Here is a 22,129-nt window from a genome sequence, read left to right on the forward strand (position 1 = left end):
TGAATTAATCATGCTTTAAGAATATTGAAACCTAAAACATGCTTTTCTACGGAGCAGAAATAATACCTAATTAATTCTCCAAAGAATTGATGATGGCTAGCGACTACTCCACGTGACGCTTTGAATACTAGACCACGGATCTTCTCTCTGGTTTGAACTCCGATATCAGTGTGGGCTGATCTCACCGGAATACTAGGACTTAAATAAAGAAGGCAGAAGAATTCCTTTTCTAATTTGGAGAGAATTTCGAGCTCCTCTAGAATAGAGGGGGACGAAAATTTCAGTATATAAAAATTATGATATCTGTCTCATTTATTCTCCTATTTATATTAAGTTCCTTTTGGGCCCAGACAGGGATCTATAGAAGGTTTTGGATATGGGCTCATCCAATTTACTTTTTACTAATTAAATTGAATCCACAATTTAATATAATCTTTAATTGGAATATTACGAACAACCACTACAGAAGTAATATTGAACTCTCCCCATCCAAATCCGAAATTATAAGTATTTCGGGTTTCCGTTTAAACTTTTATTTCGCGCGCTTAAGATAAAAATGTCCATTAATTAATTAATGTCTGCTATGGACTTAATTAATTAATTTCTTATTAATTCTAAGAGTGGACTTAGCATGAAACGCTTATTTATTATTCATAGAGTAATCAAACTCCAACTAGCTAGGTTCCGAATAATAAAACCTTGTTTCGCGCTCCTCTTGAGGACATTATCAAATGAGACTCACCTCGCGCACGATTCAATATAATAGCAGTCATAGCACCGCTAGATATTAATCACCACTACCCAATATATCATGATTATTGAGTTACGAAAAATCCGCACCATTTGATAAGTCAAAGTAATGCATAATCAATACCGTATGCTCAATGCTAACCTACATTGATTAAGAAACAAATATTTATCAAGACCTCGCCTTTCAGTAGATAGCCCAAGGACAAGTCTTGCTGTTAGATCCGTTCAGTGCTTTACCACACCAATGTCATCTTATTTCAGTAAGGCTTAGAAATATGCGGACTGACATCACAACCTTTCACGATGGATAGTCTAATTCCATCTAGGTTGTGAAATTCTTCTTTTTCTTTGTTTAGGACTGACCGTGTTACCTTAAAGTGGTCGCCGCCCACAACTGGTCTACTAAAACAAAGACTTAGACTTTGTTAAGTTAACTTATACATTTAAACATGCATTAACATCCATTAAATGTAAAACATAACAACATTATGACAAAAATAATCTGTTTTATTCTTTGCAAAATAAAATAAGAGTTTTACAGTATTCAATCACTCGAAACGTGATTTCTATTATACAAACTCTAACAAGTATATGAAAGAACATAGTCGAATTATGTTGATAGTATATGAAAGAACATTTGAAAAAACCAATACAGTATAAAATGTCATGCAATGTGCGATTAATCATTTTGGTTAGAATATTATTGATGAATTTGGAATACAGACCATTGATAAGCAATTTTAAACTACTAATTAAGCAATAATAAACATGTAACCAAGCACGCTAATATTCTACAACTGAATTCAAATAAGAAAGCAAAAAAACTAAATTAAGAAAGCAATCTATCACAATGATATATAACTGCAGATTTAGTGGTCAGCAATAAAAGTAAAGTAACTAAGCAAACTGATATACGTAGTTCCATGTAATTATTGACTATTTTTTTCTTTTTGTTTGCCACAATTCTTAGAGTCGTGGGGACATAATTCGCGACATTTCACTCAACTACGCTTTGGTTTGCTTTGCAACATAATAGGCTTCTCTTTTTGCGACACATGACAGCTGCCAGAGTCGCTGCACGAACCTTTGGTCCTCACCACATCCAGTGGTTGAACTTCAACTACATTCGGTCTTCCAATGAAATAGAAATCTTCAACTCTTTTCCTTTTCTCAGTAACAAGCAAAAACGGGGAGTTTCCCTTTATTCTTTTCCCAAAATCTTGCATTACGGCTGAAAATGCTTCGATGGTTTCAACAACAAACACTGCCATGCAATTTCAGCCCCATACGTAAGCAACATAACATATTTAACTAAACAATCTGACTGTATGGTATAATACAACAGTTCATGCTCTAAATTACTATAACACATTGAAGCCCACGGGAGTGTATGTGTGTTAAAAAAAATTGTGTGCACAGAAAGGAAATACAAGTCTCCTAGGTCCAGTGAATTCACTAGATCACAAGGTCTAGGAACTCACGGATCGTTGGAAGATCTCGGTCGTCGGACACAGAATATCGCTTCAAAAACCCTCAACCACGTATACTAAAATTAGCACAGGGAAGTAGGGATCGATCCCACAGAGATGAATGCATAATAAAGCATGCTCAAGGATTCGGGACTATTTTTGGGTTGGCTGCTGCCACGCATTTTTGGGTTGAGGAAATTAAACTAACTTGGAGTGAAATATGCTATGCTAACAACTAGATCTAGGCAGAACAGAAATCATGCATGAAAACCGGAAAACGAGACAATCACTAGATCTAAGAAACTGTTTTCTAGATTACCTTGGGAAATAAACCTACTGTGGGGACCATTTGCTGAAAAGATAAAGTACGGATGAAAAGCTGGAAAACAACTAACTAAAGTACTAACTAACAGCGACATCATCTTCTCCAATCAATTTGTGTAAAACAAACAGTAAAAACAGAGATGGAACGTGATTCGGAAACGAAGCAGACTGGATTTAAAGCAATTTAGCGAAGAACAATTAAAAACTAAGCAAATCTACGGCTACTAGACGGAGTAAATTGAAAAGAGAGCAAAAGAGTTCGAAATCCATGGACAACTTGATTCCCCTGTTCAGATCCAACCTCGGATGCTAAATCCACTCCGGATCCAAGCATCCGACACAAACTCCGACCAAAAGTATAACCATAGCTTCAGATTCAACAAACAACCACCGATCAACAACAACAATTCAGATCCACAACCTCTCTCCCAGACCAAGGACAAAATTATCCAAAACAGAGATTAACATTCGACTGCCGAAATAAAACTTCAAACAAAAACTCAGAATCGTAAATCAACACAAGATAACACCAACATGACATAAACCAAATGCATAGATAACCAATAAGTAGCAACAACCAAATCGACTTCCAAAACAATGAAGTTCGACGGAAATAAAAGTGCGAAAACTGAATTAAAAGCAGATTGTTTCTTCGCCCTCCGAGAGGACGGTGTTATGAACCCCTTAGAAACCCCAAACTATCCCAAAATTCCCATTTACCAAGTGTGTGTGTGAGCGTGTGAGCTAAGAGCAAAAATCATCTCTCTGGTGTGTGCTGCATGCTCCTTTATTTATAGGCGTTGAAGTGGGTCCATCGAGGTATGAATAGTCTTTGTTGCCCTCAGCTATTGACTTCCTTCTTCTAGCCATTCTTTTCTCTTCAGTTCTGCTCACTTTCCTTTATTTTCCTTTGCTAGTCCATCGCCTCCAGCTTTCCCTGGATCTAGCGTCTCCTTCACACACCTGGCTTAAAAACTGCGTTAGACCCAGCAGAATAAAGTGTTTTCTCACCACATAACCGATGCATGAAATTAGCCTTATCACACATCAAATATGAACTCCCTGAGATTTAGTCACAAATTCATAAACTTCATTTACGAGTACAACTAGGAAAATACAAATTCGATACTTCATATATCAAATTCATGAAATTGATTTCACATATCAAAATTCACACGATTACATAAAATTGAATCACATATTGAAAACCAACAAACTGTAAATATACAATTAGAAGTGCGGTAAATACACAATTAGAGGTGCTTCTCACCGTCTGCGAAATCAGTGAAAAGGATGTCAGCGGGAGCATCATTCTCCATGGACTTATTGATGACTGAAGATTGAAGGAAGAATTACAGAGATTGAATATCCATTGAAATTGAAGAAACATAATGAAAGTGCTTCTTACCATCTGCAAAACCAGTGAAATGGATGTCAGCAGGAACATCATTCTCCATGGATTGACTACTGACTGAAGATTGAAGGAAGAATTACAGAGATCAGAATGAAAAATAGCGCAGGAGATTAAAAGAATTGCAGAGATTGAAAATAACGATGGAGGTTTTTTTGCTAAAGATTTGATAGATTAATTCCGAAAACAGAAGAAAGGGGGAAGAAGGAAAGACCGTGATTTATGTTTAGAGAGAAACTGCTGGAATAATGATTTCTAGTTATAGCCTTTTGCATTTTTTAATTATTTTTTAAATAAAATCAAGTCTGCGAAGTGGCAATTTAAGAATGCATCTGATCTGAAATCTAACGGTTGTCCTTGGTGGTACAATGTCATTTGAAATAGTGTTGTCATTCTAGTATAATCCGTGTTCAATGTATATATATATATATATATATATATATATATATAGGGGTGCGTTAAAATGACACTGTGACACCACGCTAGACTGCAATATTATAAACGCTAGACTGCAATATCCAATACACTAGACTGCAATCTATAGATTGCAGTCCAGCATATTGGATATTGCAGGCGGGAAAAATTGCAGTCTAGCGTATTGGATATTGCAGTCCGCGAAAATTTACCCTTGAGCAATTTTTATGATTGCCACATGGCAGCTGATTATTCGTCCATATGTACAAATGATTGGCTAGGATTGATGGTATGGTGTTACCTTAAGAGGTGTTGTCATTTTAACACAAACCTATATATATATATATATATATATATATATATATATATATATATATATATATTGCTAACTATTTAAATTGCTAACTCTGCTAACTCATCAATGTTGTGTATTAAAAATGTCAATACGGTGACATTAAAATGTCAACACATAATATCAACACATTATATTGAAGTTCAACAAAATTATGTGTTGAAATTTTAATGTCACCGTATTGACATTTTTAATACACAACATTGATGAGTTAGCAGAGTTAGCAACTTAAGAAAGTTAGCAATTGAACGCACCCCTATATATATATATATATATATATATATATATATATAGGGGTGCACTAGGGTGCCACCATAGTTAGGATAACACCATACCACCAATATAGTCCGTTAGATCTCATTTATGGACGCCTAGGATTAAGTTTCGTGAAAAAACACGGGTTTGCAGTCTACTGTATTAGATATTGCAGTCTACCGTATTAGATATTGCAGTCATGGTAAACTGCAATATTGTTGTGGTAAGACTGCAATGTTCAATGAACAGCACTGCAATCTGGTAACGTAAAATTAGAAATTTCCTATTTTACCCCTCCGTGTTTTTACACGTGGCAGCATGACAAGCACACGATTTTTATGGTGTTACAATAAAGAGGGTTGTCATATTAACACATCCCTATATTTATAGTATTGGGTATGATATTTTAGAGTATTTCGAGGTTTGGGTACCTGCGGATACCTAAATTTGCAGGCCTAATCTTTTCATTTCCACCTCCCCTGGAATAAAAATAAATACATATTTTTATTTCTCTAATTTCATCAAAAAAATTAGAATGACAAACTTGTTATACTCTCTAAACCTCCACAAAATTTAATTTCATTTTATAATAGTTTAAATTTTAAAATTAAGAAATGTGGTGCATTAGGGTGACAATATAGATAGAGTAATACCATATACAAATATAGGCCGTTAGATCTCTTATATGGACACCTAGGATTAAATTTCATGAATAGAGTGCAGATTGCGATCTACCTTATTCGAAATTGCAAGCGTGCTCATTTTAGTCATTTCCGAAAATTTGAAGTTGATTCACATTTGGAATATCCTTCAAATGTAGCGCGACTGTCTATCCTCCAAAAAATAAAGTATAAACTGCAAAATCGTTGTGGTAACATTGCAATATTCAATGCATAATATTGCAATTTGGTATCGTTTCATAAAACTAGATCTAGAACAAAAAAAATTAAAGTAATATGTAAATTGCAAAATCGGCAGGGTAACATTGCAATATTCAATGCATAACACTGCAATCTGGTATCGTTTAATAAAACCACATCAGGAACATGAAATTCCAATTTTGCCCCTTAGCGTTTTAAAATGATTAAACTTAATTAAAATTAACTGTCACATTCCATATCTAAAGGCCTAAAATGGTGGTATGGCGTCTAGGGGTGACAAAATGGGTAGCGGGTAATGGGTAATGTGTAGTTCCCATCTCGACCCGCTACCCGCTGGGTATCGGTACGTACTTCCCGATGATAACAGGAAATGGGGCGGGATCGAGTAGTGTGTTTTATAGTTTTGCGGGTAGCGTTGTATACCCGTTAATCCCGATAATACCCGTATACCCGCTACCCGCGCCGTCGCGCGGGTTTATCCATTAATTCCGATAATACCCGTTATTATTAGTATTAATCATATACCATCTTTTAATACTCTCTTCGTTCCATGTTAATAGAGGCATTTCAAATAGTTAACGTGAAGAAAAAATAAATAGTTAAATAATAATAGCCATTTTGGAAATATAATACTCCATCCGTCCACGAAAATAGACAAGTTTTGCTATTTTGGTCCGTCCACGAAAAATAGACAAAGTTCGAAAAGGAAAGTTTTAAACCAATACTATCCCTACACATTACTCTAAATGTGGACCTCACAATCCACTAACACTCATTCCACACCACCTTTTCCCTCACTCTCTCTTACTTTTTCCTATCTCTCTTATACTTTACCAGTTATGCATTAAAACCCGTGTCGTTCACAATCTTGTCCATTTTTCATGGACAGAAGGGTAATAAATAGTTAAACTGAAGAAAAAGTAAAGTAAGAGAGAGACTAATGTAGAGACGAGTATTTATACTATTATACGCCTCTATTAAGGCGGAACACATGGAGTACTTTATTCTCCCTCCGTCCGTCATTAGGAGTCCCACTTCTTGGCGGCACAAATTTTAAGAAATGTTAAGAAAAGTGGGTAAAATAAAGTTAGTGGAATAAGGGTTCCACTTGTACATATTAGTTTTAAATGAAATGTGAGTGGATTGAGTTAGTGGAAGGTGATACTTTATTACAATTTGTGGTAAAAGTGAACCGGGACTCCTATTCGGGGACGGACTAAAATGCAAAAACGGGACTCCTATTCGCGGACGGAGGGAGTAGAATCTAAAAGATCTTTTGAAACATTTTTATATTCCAACAAACATACAATTGAAAACTCACCGGAACTAGCTATAGAGTGTCCCTTCATTTTTATTCTTAATCTATTCAAAGCTTACCACCAATATTAATAAAGTAAATTAGGGAACATTGTCGGCTATTAGGACTTTCAAATTTTCTATTAGGATTTTGGGTCGGGTACGGGTTCCCACGGATAACCCGTTTCGCCACCCTAATGTTACAATAAAAGGATTATCATGTTAATACATCGCATTAAGCAATTAAACATAATATAAATAGATACTCCATATCGGGATTTAGCCTATAACATAAACACATTGAGTAAATTTACAAATATTACAAAATCTAAACTTATATCATAACGATTGAAAAAAAAATCTTTTTGACTTCCCTAACTTATGACATAATTTTTTAGTGATTATATGACATTAATTTCTTCCGAATCTCTCATTTCCCTTTTATATATATGTACTAGTTGATGGAACTGGCATCGGAAGCGCTGTTGCATGGATTAACATAATTTAACAATTATCAATCACACCAATAAATCACATAATAATCAGATCTATTTAGCAGATTATTTAGACAAAATCTATTCGCGTAATTCTTACATGTATCATGCTCATAACTTGAATTAATCATGCTTTAAGAATATTGAAACCTAAAACATGCTTTTCTACGGAAAGAAAAATACCTAATTAATTCTCCAAAGAATTGAAGATGACTAGCTCCTTCTCCACGTGACGCTTTGAATATTATACCACAAATCTTCTCTCTGGTTCCCGAACTGTACTCCGATATCAGTGTGGGCTGATCTCACCAGAATACTAGGACTTAAATAAAGAAGACAGAAGAAATCCTTTTGGGAAAAGGAGTAGAATTCGAAATCTCCTTCAGCTGGGGGGGGGGGGGGGACGAAAATTTCAAAAATTTTAAGTGTAAAAATTATCATTATTATGTCTCATTTATTCTCCTATTTATATTAAGTTCATTTTGAGCCCAGACAGAGATCTATGGAAGGTTTTGGATATGGGCTCATCCAATTTACTTTTTACTAATTAAATTGAACCCACAATTTAATATAAGTTATAATTGGAATATTACGAGCAGCCACTACGGAAGTAATATTAAACTCTCCCCATCCAAATCCGAAATTACAAGTAATCCGGGTTTCCGTTTAACTTTCATTTCCCGTGCTTAAGATAAAAATGTCCATTAATTAATTAATGTCTGCTATGGACTTAATTAATTAACTTCTTATTAATTCCAAGAGTGGACTTAGCATGAAACGCTTATTTATTATTCATAAAGTAATCAAACTCCAACTAGTTAGGTTCCGAATAATAAAACCTTGTTTCGCGCTCCTCTTTAGGACATTATCAAACGAGACTCAGCTCGCGCACGATTCAATATAATAGCAATCCTAGCACCGCTAGATATTGATCACCACTACCCAATATATCAGGATAATTGGGTTACGAAAAACCCGCACCATTTGATAAGTCAAAGTAATGCATAATCAATACCGTATGCTCAATGCTAACCTACATTGATTAAGAAACAAATATTTATCAAGACCTCGCCTTTCAGTAGATAGCGTAAGGACAAGTCTTGCTGTTAGATCCGTTCAGTGCTATACCACACCAATGTCATCTTATTTCAGTAAGGCTTAGAAATATGCGGACTGACATTGCAACCTTTCTCGATGGATAGTCAAATTCCAACTAGGTTGTGAAATTCATCTTTTTCTTTGTTTAGAATTGACCGTGTTACCTTAAAGTGGACGACGCCCACAACCGGTCTATTAAAACAAAGACTTAAACTTTCTTAAGTTAACTTATACATTTAAACATGCATTAACATCCATTAAATGTAAAACATAACAACATTATGACAAAATTAATCTGTTTTATTCGTTGAAAAATAAAATAAGAGTTTTATAGTATGGAATCACTCGAAACGTGATTTCTAGTATAAAAACTCTAACAATCTCCCATTTATACTCAAAACACTTTCGAGTATACAAAATGTGCTAACGTCTAATTCTCCCACTTATACTGAAAGCGGATTGAGGTCTTGAATTAGTCGAACCCTCATTCCTTCAACATGGCTTTCATACGGCTTTACCGCTAATGCTTGCGTGAAAGGATCTGCCAGGTTGTTTTCTGACTCAATCTTGACCACTTTTATGTCTACTCTCTGCACTATATCTCGAATGATATGATACTTCCTCTCTATGTGCTTGCTCGCCTTATGAGCTCGTGGTTCCCTCGAATTTACCACAGCACCAGAATTATCACAATAAATGGTGATGCTCTTGGGCATATTCGCAACCACACCTAAGTCCAGAAGGAAGTTCTTAAGCCATACATCCTCTTTTGCAGCCTCCGGAGCGACCACATACTCGGCTTCCATGGTAGAGTCTGCAATGCATTTCTGCTTTACACTCTTCCAAATTACAGCTCCACCTCCTAAGGTAAACACATATCCGGAAGTTGATTTTCTCGAATCTACATCAGCTTGAAAATCTGAATCTGTATATCCTAAAGGACAGAGCTCGGCTGCATTGTAAACTAGAACATAGTCCTTAGTCCGATTAAGGTACTTGAGTATGTTCTTTACGGCAGTCCAATGTCCTTGGCCGGGATTTGATTGATATCTTGCTACCATGCCAACAGCAAAGCAAATATCAGGTCTAGTACAAAGCATAACATACATGAGACTACCAACTGCCGAGGCATATGATATTCTTCTCATCTCTGCTATCTCAGATGTTGTCTTAGGGCACATCTCTTGAGATAAATGGATGCCATGTCTAAAAGGTAGGAAACATTTCTTGGCATCTTGCACGCTAAAGCGTCTAAGTACTGTGTCGATGTAAGATTCTTGGGATAAGCACAACATTCTCTTTGCACGGTTCCTAAGAACCTTGATACCGAGAATGTGTCCCGCATCACCCATATCTTTCATCTCGAGCTGGCTGGACAACCAAGTTCGCACTGATGACAACATCTTTTTATTGTTTCCAATTAGAAGAACGTCATCTACATATAAAACTAAGAACACAACATTTCCCTTTTCAACCTTCTTATACACACAACTTTCATTAGGGCATTTTTCGAATCCAAACTTTTGAACGGTTTGATCGAAACACTGGTTCCATGATCTAGATGCTTGCTTGAGGCCATAAATGACCTTCTTAAGCTTCCAAACCATGTGTTCCTTGCCCTTTACTACATAGCCTTCGGGTTGTTCCATGTAGATGGTCTCCTCAAGACTTCCGTTTAAAAACGCAGTCTTAACGTTCATCTGCCATACTTCCCAATCCATGTAAGCTGCTATAGACAAAAGTATACGGATCGATTTGAGCATGACCATTGGGGAGAAGGTCTCATCGTAATCAATGCCTTCCTTTTGGGTATACCCCTTAGCCACTAGTCTTGCCTTGAAGACTTTAACTCGTCCATCGGGTCCACGTTTACGTTTGTATATCCACTTGCTCCCAATGGCAGTACAGCCTTCGGGTAGGACAGACAAATCATAGACGTCTTTGTCTATCATTGATTGTAGTTCCGAATCCATTGCTTTCACCCATTCGCAATGATCGACATTTGCCTACGCCTCTGCAAGATTCCAGGGATCAAGTACATTGTTGTCCGAGGAGTGATCCATACACTCTCCCAAACCAATGTATCTTTCGGGCTCGTGAGAGACCCTCCCACTGCGACGCGGCACTACAATATCTGGAGTATTAGTTGAAATTTCTGCAATTGTTGTTACACTAGGTAATTGTTCTTGGTTAATGGAAGTTGTGACTTGAGTCAAGTCTTCAAGAGCTATCTCACTGCTGGACTTATGATTCATTACAAAGTCTTCCTCTAAGAATGTGGCATGAGTGCTCACAATTACTTTCTGACCTCGGAGACTACAGAATTCATAAGCTTTCGTTCCTCTAGGGTAACCTATAAACACACAAACCTCCGTCCTAGATTCCAGCTTAGTTGGATCATTTTCCAATACATGGGCTGGACACCCCCACACTCTGAGATGTTCCAAATTGGGCTTTCGCCCATTCAACAACTCATATGGGGTAGTAGGAACTGATTTAGAAGGTAAGTTGTCTAAGAGATAGTTTGCTGAGAGCAAAGCATGCCCCCAAAACGAAATAGGTAACCGTGCATAACTCATCATCGAGCGGACCATATTCAATAAGGTCTTGTTCCTTCTTTCAGCTGTTGGGGTTTGTATACTAAAATATGCTTCGAGCGTACATGCCTTTGTACAGTCAGCTTGTGCATGTATACGAGAAACGCCACATCCACTTGTTTACCTATTTATGAGAATAAATAATATAATATAAATGGTTTATTATTGAAATATAATAAACAAGTCTAAGGCTTTTTACTAAGAAGGTCAAGTAGGGAAATTCGATGAATCTCCTCATGAGTTTTCCAGTAGGGGACTTGGCCAGATCTAGTAAGAAGAAAAACGTATTCACAACCTAGATAGGCTTTGGCTACCTATTGGAACGGTTGCGGTGTTTGTGATAATTCTCTCTTACCTAAGATGAGATTAGTAACACCGGTGTGGTAAAGCACTGAAAGGATCTAATCCGAAATGTATTCTTTATTGCTATCTACTGAAAGAATGTATTTCAAGAAAGTTTAGTATTTTCTAGTCTATGATATTAATATCAATATTGTTTATTCAATTAAACGCCACTTTGACTTATCAATATGTGAGAGTTTGTACGTAACTCAAGTTCATGATATCTTGGGTGGTAGTAATTGAATAACATGAAGGTATTGGAATATTATTACATAGAATTCGCGTGCCCAGTGTGGTATGATTAAATCCCTAAGGGGTGATCCCCAAGAGGTGTTTGAAAGAGGAATTTATTATTCAGAAAACTGCGCAGTTGGAATTTATTCCACGAATAATAAATAAAGTTTCAAACTAGAAAAACTCTTTGGAGAATTAATTTAATTCTAGTCACATAGCAGCCAAAAGAATTAAATTGATGGATCAAGATAATCTTAAACGCGGGAAATATTATAAAATAAAATGGACCCAAGTTATTTGTAATTTGGTGATTTAAGAGGGAGTGCAATATTATTCTTTAGTGGAATAAAATAATATTCCATTGATAATATATTAAATCATGGGTCATTTGATTTAATTAGTAATTTATCTAATGGGTGAGCCCAACACTTAAGTCATTCCATGGATCCCCAACCTAGCCCAACAAGTCCATTATAAATAGTGATGAGATGTGGAAACCCAAGTACACCACACACCACAAGTTACACTCTAAACCCTAACCCTAGCCGCCGATCACTCGGCTTCTCTCTCTCCTTCTTGCCTCGATTTTCGAGCCATAGAACAAGGAGATCTAGGATTTTGGTTTGTTCTAGTCTTGTTCATTCTAATCCATAGAATTGAATCGAGATAGATAGGTTGGTGTAGTGTTCTTCCTAGATCTCATCAAGACTATTTTGATTGTTCGAGATCCGCCCACACGGATGAGTAATCAAGGACTAGGGAATAGGTTGGAAGATTCACGGTCGATAAACCAAGGATCTCCGGGTGGTGCAGCTAGCAACTTCGATCCTATGATGGATCAAAATGAGGTAACAATCGAATCTACATAAAATTGCATGATTATGTGTTTATTTGATGTTATATCTATAGATCTATGTTTATTGCATGAAATTGGAGTCGAATGCATAATCACCTAAATAGATCCGTTCTAAGACCTGTTTGGTTTCCGTGTCTTCCGCTGCGGTAGTCCCAACATCAGCTACGCCATTCTGCTGGGGTGTGCCCGGTGCAGTCGTTTGGGATTGTATTCCCGCCACTGATAAGTAGTCCAAAAACTCGGCACTTAGGTATTCGCTTCCACGATCAGATCGCAGGCATTTGATACTCTTACCATGATGCGTCTCTACTTTAGCCTTAAACTCCTTGGACTTGTCAAAAGTTTCAGACTTGTAGCGCATCAAATAGATGTATTCGATTTTCGAGTAGTCATCTGTAAAGGTGACGAAATATCGAAAACCGCCCCTTGCTTCGGTTGACATTGGTCCACACACATCAGTATGAATGAGTTCAAGTACTTCCTTGGCCCTATTCCCCTTTGACCTAAAAGGTCTCTTAGTCATCTTGCCTTCGAGACAGGATTCACACTTCGAAAATGGTTCCTTCTCAAGACCTTTGATAAGATCTTGATCAACCATCGCATGAATTCTTCTTTCGTTGGCATGACCAAGTCTAAGGTGCCATAAGTACGTTTCATTCATTGAACTTGAAGGTTCTTTTCTTTTCTTAGAAATTTTCGATGTAGCATTGAGTTCTGATTTACGTTGATTAAATTGTGTAGAAGTGATTGTGTACAGATTGTTTTCCATGATACCACGACAGATATAAGAACCATCTTTCTTAATAACGCAATTGTCATTAAAAGAAATCGAATATCCATTAAAAGACAATTTAGAAACTGAAATTAAATTTCTTCTAAAAGAAGGTATCAACAAAACATTCTTCAAAATCAAAAATCTATAACTAGAAAAACGTAAATAAACGTCTCCCACTGCAACGGCCGCCACTTTCGTAGCGTCGCCCAGCTGGACTTCGATCTCACTATCATGTAACCGTCTTGTCACCTGCATTAAGTCAGGATCAAAACATATATGATCAGTTACTCCAGTATCAATAACCCAAGTATGAGTAGATGTCGAAGCCAAACATGACTTGACTACTAGAGCATGGTGCATACCTGTAGCCTTGCCCTTCTTAGGATAATCTGGCTTCCAATGACCTTTTTCTCCACATTTGAAGCACTTTCCAGTATGCTTCTTGTCACCCCGCTGCTTCTTCTTTCCCTTAGCATTCTCAGCTGCCACTGGGTTCGGTGCCTTTTTCTTTCCTTTTCTAGGCTTAGAGCCAGAGGAATTAGGCGCCAAACTCAGCATAGCTACCTTAGCTTGAACCATAAGGTCCTCCGCCGACTGAAGTTCAGTCAGCAGCTCAGCTAAAGTGTAATTCCGTTTGTTCATCTCAAAATTGAGCTTGAACTGTTGGAAGCTAGGGAGAAGACTTTGAAGGATTATAGTAACCTGGGACTCGGGATCTATCGTCCCTCCCAAAACCTCAATCTGGTTGAGGTGGCTCATCATCTCGAGGACGTGTTGCCTCACAGACGAGCCTTCCTTCATAGACTTCGTCATGATACTCCGAAAGGCTTGAGACTTAGTCGTTCGATTCTGAGTACCAAAAAGATTTGCGAGATTTGTCATAATCTCGGCGGCAATTTCCATGGCAGAATGCTGATGCTTGAGTCCTGATGACATAGAAGCCAACATATAGCACTTAGCCATCTCATTCGCCTTATGCCACCGTCTATGCGCATCTCGCAGTGCTTGCGCGGCATTGGCTGCCGGCACAGCTGGGCGTGGAGTAGTGAGCACAAACTTGTACTCTTCGGCCGTGAGAACGATATTCAAGTTTTGTTTCCATTCTATGTAATTTTGGCCTTCGAGTTTGTTTTCTTTGAGAATGGCAGAAAGAGGATTAAAGGACATCTTGACGGATTTTATTGCACTGCAAACAGAAGAATTTACTATTTGTCATAATCTTATGTAAGGAAATTGAGTAGATTAACCATAAAACTTTTCAAAATCTTACAACAGAAAAATTAATAAATTGTATCCTCCTCTGGAGGTTAATACACATTAAAAATTTGACAATTTTACTGGTCACAACACCGACGCATCAATAGCTTCCTCCTCTGGAGGTTGACACGCCTAATGCTGCCTAAGCACGACCATCGGATTTAGCATTACAGAATTTTATTTCTACAACACACTCCCATGACAATGTTCATGTGCTGATAACAAAACCAAGTTATCTCATAAATTCTGATTGAACCCTGAAACTCGTAGTTCCTTAGGATTATTGTCCCCACTCTGCAGGTGGCAATAATATTGGGAACCACTTTCTAGTTCATTCTATTTATTATGTGAGAAGTCCGCCCTTATGAACTTGCTGTTTTCGTAGGATTATTGTCCCTACTCTGTAGGTGGCGATAATATTAAAAAATCAACTTCACAAATTTGGCAGTCCAACCGATAGAGACCATATATAAACTTTTAGTTCATAATTATCGTTTAGATATTTGGGTTATGGTTTTTCATTAATTATCCTTTAGCCTTAAGGCAGATTAAGACTAATTAAATTCTGTTGGTATTTAATTGACTGGATAATTAAATCTTTTATTATCTTTAGTATCTTAGTTTAGGAATTATTAATCTAGAATTTAATTCTTATTCATGTCATACTATAAGATATATCTAAAATAAAGTACATTATTTATAATCTTAATTAGACATGGAAAATTAAATTCATATAATTTCCAAGTTCAAGATTAGGAAAAAAATAATTTTATATATTTAATGTAATGTTATATATATATCTATCTTATTTATAGATTCTAGATATATATTATAATTAGGAAACTATTAAATTATTCTTATCTATATCATCTAGGATATAAAATATTCATAGATATGGAAAATAATCAAAATATTCCTAAAATCTAGGGAAATCTTCCCAAAATATTTTATTTCATTAAATAATATTATTTTTAATGATTCTTTTAATTTATGAATTAAATAATCATTAAAATAATCTTTCGTCAATATCTTGTGATTCGAGGTTTGCACAAATCAACACGACGAAGATTTGAAGACATCCCCGGAGACGCTCGCCGGGGCGGCGTTTTCGCCGCCCGACCGCTGCCGGTAGGCCGCGCCGAAGCGCGTTGCTTCCTCCACCCTTTCTTTCGGCGGAAAAACCGCCGAGAATCTCTCCGCCCTTACGGCATCGCACATCCGACAGCTCCGAGGAGGCTGCATCGACGACCTCCCTACTCCACGTCGATCTGGCATGAACCAGCAGGTGCCGCCGACGGCGGCGCTGCTCCGGTTGCGCCTCGCGCGGACTAGGGTTTAGGCGGTATGGTTAGGTTTAGGGTTTTCCACGATCTCCGGTGGCTTCGCCACCGGATCGTGACGTCGACGGGCTCAGTGCCGGACGATACAGGATTCCTCGATCACGACGGCGGTGCGGACGAGCCCTCCGCTCGTATTCGCGTCGCCGCGCATTCGCCTTGCTTCTCCCACTGATCCGCCGCGATCCGTGAGGCACTCCGGGATCGGCGGCGTGCACGAGCCCACGCTCGTCAGCATGTCGCCGGTCGATCGCCTCCCATGTTCCCACTTCTATCGACGTTCGTCGAATTTGATTGGGGTCGGCTAGGGTTTTGTCGGGTTTGGCCGGCGGCGCGCGCGAGCCCTTGCTCGCCGGCGCGTCGCTCCATATCCGTCGACCCTCGGCTCCCACTCACTCGACAACCCTCTTCGATCGCATGTAGCGCGATTCGTCTAGGCGCAAGCGCCGACGAATCGCACATATCATGCGTTCGAATAATTCAAGTTCTATGATTCGAATGTTCTTGAGTTCATCATGCATAAAAATAAACAATAAAACAAGAACATGCTTCGAAATCAAATAAGACATGCATACATGAATTTCGCGAAATTTAAATCCAAATAATCAGAGCCAAAGACTGGGTCTGAACCAATTGATGGAACTGGCAGCGGAAGCGGTGTTGCATGGATTAACATAATTTAACAATTATCAATCACACCAATAAATCACATAATAATCAGATCTATTTAGCAGATTATTTAGACAAAATCTATTCGCGTAATTCTTACATGTATCATGCTCATTACTTGAATTAATCATGTTTTAAGAATATTGAAACCTAAAACATGCTTTTCTACGGAGCAAAAAAATACCTAATTAATTCTCCAAAGAATTGAAGATGGCTAGCTGCTTCTCCACGTGACGCTTTGAATATTAGACCACAAATCTTCTCTCTGGTTCCCGAACTGTACTCCGATATCAGTGTGAGCTGATCTCACCAGAATACTAGGACTTAAATAAAGAAGACAAAAGAAATCCTTTTGGGAAAAGGAGTAGAATTCGAAATCTCCTTCAGCCGGGGGGGGGGGGGTGGGGTGGACGAAAATTTCGAAAATTTTAAGTCTAAAAATTATCATTATTATGTCTCCTTTATTCTCCTATTTATATTAAGTTCATTTTGAGCTCAGACAGAGATCTATGGAAGGTTTTGGATATGGGCTCATCCAATTTACTTTTTACTAATTAAATTGAACCCACAATTTAATATAAGTTATAATTGGAATATTACGAACAGCCACTACAGAAGTAATATTGAACTCTCCCCATCCAAATCAGAAATTACAAGTAATCCAGGTTTTCGTTTAACTTTCATTTCCCGCGCTTAAGATAAAAATGTCCATTAATTAATTAATGTCTGCTATGGACTTAATTAATTAACTTCTTATTAATTCCAAGAGTGGACTTAGCATGAAACGCTTATTTATTATTCATAGAGTAATCAAACTCCAACTAGCTAGGTTCCGAATAATAAAACCTTGTTTCGCGCTCCTCTTGAGGACATTATCAAACGAGACTCAACTCGCGCATGATTCAATATAATAGCAATCCTAGCACCGCTAGATATTGATCACCACTACCCAATATATCAGGATAATTGGGTTACGAAAAACCCGCACCATTTGATAAGTCAAAGTAATGCATAATCAATACCGTATGCTCAATGCTAACCTACATTGATTAAGAAACAAATATTTATCAAGACCTCGCCTTTCAGTAGATAGCATAAGGACAAGTCTTGCTGTTTGATTCGTTCAGTGCTATACCACACCAATGTCATCTTATTTCAGTAAGGCTTAGAAATATGCGGACGGACATTGCAACCTTTCTCGATGGATAGTCAAATTCCAACTAGGTTGTGAAATTCATCTTTTTCTTTGTTTAGAACTGACCGTGTTACCTTAAAGTGGACGACGCCCACAACCGGTCTACTAAAACAAAGACTTAGACTTTGTTAAGTTAACTTATACATTTAAACATGCATTAACATCCATTAAATGTAAAACATAACAACATTATGACAAAATTAATCTGTTTTATTCATTGGAAAATAAAATAAGAGTTTTACAGTATTCAATTACTCGAAACGTGATTTCTAGTATACAAACTCTAACACTAGTATCACATCCGATCGAGCAATACACAATCCATTTTATTTTCTTTACATTTATTTTATATTATGAAATAATTTTATAAAATTATACTCCCTCCGTCCCAATAAATATGAAACATTTGGTTTCCGGTATATGATTTTATGCAAGTGTTGTTTTGTGAGTTAATGAAGAGAGAGTAAAGTAAGAAAGAGGGAAAAATAGGGAGAGTGATATTTCTATTTTAGGAAACGTTTCATTTTTAGTGGGACAATCCAAAAAGAAAAACGTTGCATTTCTAATGGGACAGAGAGAGTACGAAATCTAAAATCATAAATGCACACAAAAAAATTATTATAAAAAATAAAAAATCAAACAACTTTCGTGCACACGAAGATGAAAGTTTTGATTATACTCCTATCAGATATCATGGGTTAATTAAAAATGGTAAATGATAAATGGCCAGTAATAAAGTCAATCTACGCCTCTCTCGGCCCATATGACGAATGTGCTTGACTCCAATCAGCTTCGATCCTAAAATACGTCTACATTCAATGAACCTGCATTCGCCTCCATCGTTTTTACCTCCTATATAAACACCAACATTTCCATCGCAGTCCAAACAAAGATTTTCGCAATTACCCAGGCAACCATAATACAATCACGTCAACCAGATACGAAAATGGCATTTGCTGTCACATCTTCAGCTTCTTTATCTTCTTCAATTGACCAACCCAAAGGTAACACTTTTAATTCTACTCTTTTCGCTCCCAATTCACAATTTTTTTAGCATAACTTGCTGCTAACACTTCGATCCTTCCCCACAGCCGCGCATTTCAGTGCGTTTCAGGCTTTGGATAGGCTCAATTCCGCTACAACGGCAGTGAATTTCTCAAGGAGACGTTGGTCCGTGACGCCCTTGAATGCCGAACCCAGGCGGAATGGCTCAATTGTATCCGCTGCGGCAACCGTGTCCGCTTCTGGTACGTAGAGATGTTTTTCTTCAATGTTTCTGCGTGCGAAATGCTTTTATTAGAGTTTTAATTTGACGAATTTGCGTTTTGAATAGGTCTATTGAATGCAGCAGAGGTTGCCGAAAATGTGGAGGAAGAGGACTATGGAGAATTGGCGAAGGAGCTCGAGAATTCTTCGCCACTCGAGATTATGGATAAGGCCCTTGAGAAATTTGGGAATGATATCGCAATTGCCTTTAGGTAATTAATCCACAAAATTATAAATTGCCTGTCGTTTCCTGCATACCCGAGCTAATACATATACTGGTGTGCCTTTATTTAATTGAGCTGTTAATTTGATGGGTTTAATTGTAATTTCTGATAACTATTCAATTATCAACTGTTTATCACTTGAGTTTTGCAATTTCTTTGGAAATGTTAAAGCCTGTGTGAGTGCTTTCAGATGTTACTTAAAACTGTAGTTTGTATTGAATTCTACATATTGTGGTTGTTAGCTGCTCTTAATTCCAGATTTTGGTGATAGATGCAAAAATTGTGACTTAATAGCTCTACTTGTTCTTGATTCATTAACAATTGTGCAGTGTGCATTTCTCTTTATATTTTGTGTTTGGGAATTCTTCATATGACATGTCTGGCAGAGTCTGATGAGATTAAATTTGCTGAATTTGTAGTGGTGCAGAAGATGTTGCTTTGCTCGAATATGCCCGTTTAACTGGACGGCCATTCAGGGTGTTCAGCTTGGATACTGGGAGGTTGAATCCCGAGACGTACAAATTCTTTGATGAAGTTGAGAAGCACTATGGCATCCGCATTGAGTACATGTTTCCTGATGCTGCTGAAGTTCAAGATTTGGTTAGGAGCAAGGGTCTCTTCTCATTCTACGAAGACGGGCACCAGGAATGCTGCCGTGTGAGGAAGGTTAGACCCCTGAGGAGGGCCCTTAAGGGACTGCGCGCGTGGATTACAGGCCAGCGCAAAGATCAGTCCCCAGGAACCCGGTCAGAAATCCCCGTGGTCCAGGTTGATCCTGTTTTTGAGGGGCTGGATGGTGGGGTTGGCAGCTTGGTGAAGTGGAATCCAGTGGCAAACGCCACTGGTGACAGCATATGGAGTTTCCTCCGTACCATGGATGTGCCTGTGAATTCCCTGCATGCGAAAGGGTACATCTCAATTGGATGTGAGCCGTGCACAAGGGCGGTGCTGCCTGGCCAGCACGAGAGAGAAGGGCGGTGGTGGTGGGAGGATGCCAAGGCCAAGGAGTGTGGGCTGCACAAGGGCAACATCAAGGAGGAGAATGTGAACGGTGGTTTGCAACCTAATGGAACTGCGACCCATGGTGATCTCTTCGAGAGCAAGAGTGTGGTGAAGCTGAGCAGGCGTGGGATCGAGAATCTGGTGAAATTGGAGAAGCGGAGTGAGGCGTGGGTGGTGGTGGTGTATGCCCCTTGGTGCAGATTCTGCCAGGCGATGGAGGAGTCGTACGTGGAGTTGGCAGAGAAGCTTGCAGGTTCGGGAGTGAAGGTAGCCAAGTTCAGGGGTGATGGAGAAGAGAAAGCATTCGCGCAGGAGCAACTGCAGTTGGGGAGTTTCCCTACGGTGCTGTTATTCCCTAAACATGGTTCGCGTCCAGTAAAATATCCATCAGAGAAGCGGGATATCGACTCCTTGCTGTCTTTTGTCAATGCCCTTCAGTAACACCAGTTCTTCAATTGTGTAGAATATATTTTGAGAGAGAGAGAGAGAGGGAATGGCTATGGGTTGTTCATGAGCTTCTCCAGCAAATAGCAGCATGAGTCCATAGTAGAATACTACTTAGAATAGTTAATAGTCCAAACAAATACAGTATTGATTTTGAAGGCTCATTTTTGCATGTTGTGTGATTAAGCGAGCTGTGTGATGGCCAATTATAAAATCACTTTGCAGAGTGAATAGATTCATTTAAAATAAACACGTGATAAGTTGTAGATAGATTAGTTTTTCGGCCCAAAATTTGAAAATATTTTCAGATCTCCAAATTGTGGCGCAGCCTTGTAACAGTAAGTCTATCTTGACTAGTTGACAAGTTGCATACTCTACTGGGTCAAATTACTTTAATAATCCCTCGTTCTAACCAAATTATTACTCCCTCTGTTCCAAGGTATTAGACCAACTTTCATTTTTGGGATGTCCCAACATATTAGACTCATTTCTTTTTTAGCAAAAAACATCTATCTTATTTTATTCTCCACCTACTTTTTTCTCTCTTCTCTCCCCTACTTTTTCCTTTTCTCATACTTTACTCTATTCACTTTTACTATTTAAATATCAATTCCTTAAATCATGTGCCCAAAAAAAGTGAGTCTAATACTTCGGGACGGAGGGAGTATTTATTTTAGGGATGTTCTAACGAAGGGTAATCATTTCTTTTTTTTTGAAAAAAAAAATCTAATCATTTTTATTTTATTCTATCACCTACTTTACTCTATTTATATGTTTTCTATTTATTCCTCTCTCCCACCCCTTTCATCCCCATTGATTGACACTAATTTCTTTTTTCGTTTGTCCCCAATTAATTGACACCATTACTTTTTTACTACTTTTCATAATGAACTCTAGATTTTACTCACATTTTATTATTTAATCACACTCTACTAATTTGTTTCCACATACTTTTCATTATAATTTTAAAAATTTGTGTCAAGTCAAATTGTGCAAATAGGGGACTGATGAAGTACTTTTCAACACAATTTCTTAATCCTGTACCCAAAAATTTTGATAAGTTGAGATGGAGGAAATAGTAATTATTTAAAATGAATCAATATGATTGGCGCGATGGTTCAATATTATTTCACTCCTCTAAGTAAGAGGTTAGGAATTAGATCACCTTGTTCTTTTAAGTTGGGGTT

At 37.8% G+C, this 22,129-nt stretch overlaps 1 protein-coding gene across 1 annotated transcript; it reads left to right on the forward strand.

The window, feature by feature from the left end:
* The first annotated feature begins 18,861 nt into the window (after positions 1-18,861).
* Positions 18,862-21,212, forward strand: LOC148924241 (5'-adenylylsulfate reductase 3, chloroplastic-like). Its single transcript, XM_089058270.1, has 4 exons — positions 18,862-19,010; positions 19,098-19,253; positions 19,340-19,484; positions 19,916-21,212. Exons 1-4 carry the CDS (start codon positions 18,953-18,955, stop codon positions 20,937-20,939), a joined length of 1,383 nt encoding a protein of 460 aa, XP_088914396.1. The 5' UTR covers positions 18,862-18,952; the 3' UTR covers positions 20,940-21,212.
* Positions 21,213-22,129: the final 917 nt, after the last annotated feature.

The sequence above is a fragment of the Salvia hispanica genome, chromosome 5 (assembly GCF_029641045.1).
Source record: "Salvia hispanica isolate PSC_SH4W2 chromosome 5, Shi_PSC_v1, whole genome shotgun sequence".
Classification (NCBI taxonomy): domain Eukaryota; kingdom Viridiplantae; phylum Streptophyta; class Magnoliopsida; order Lamiales; family Lamiaceae; genus Salvia; species Salvia hispanica.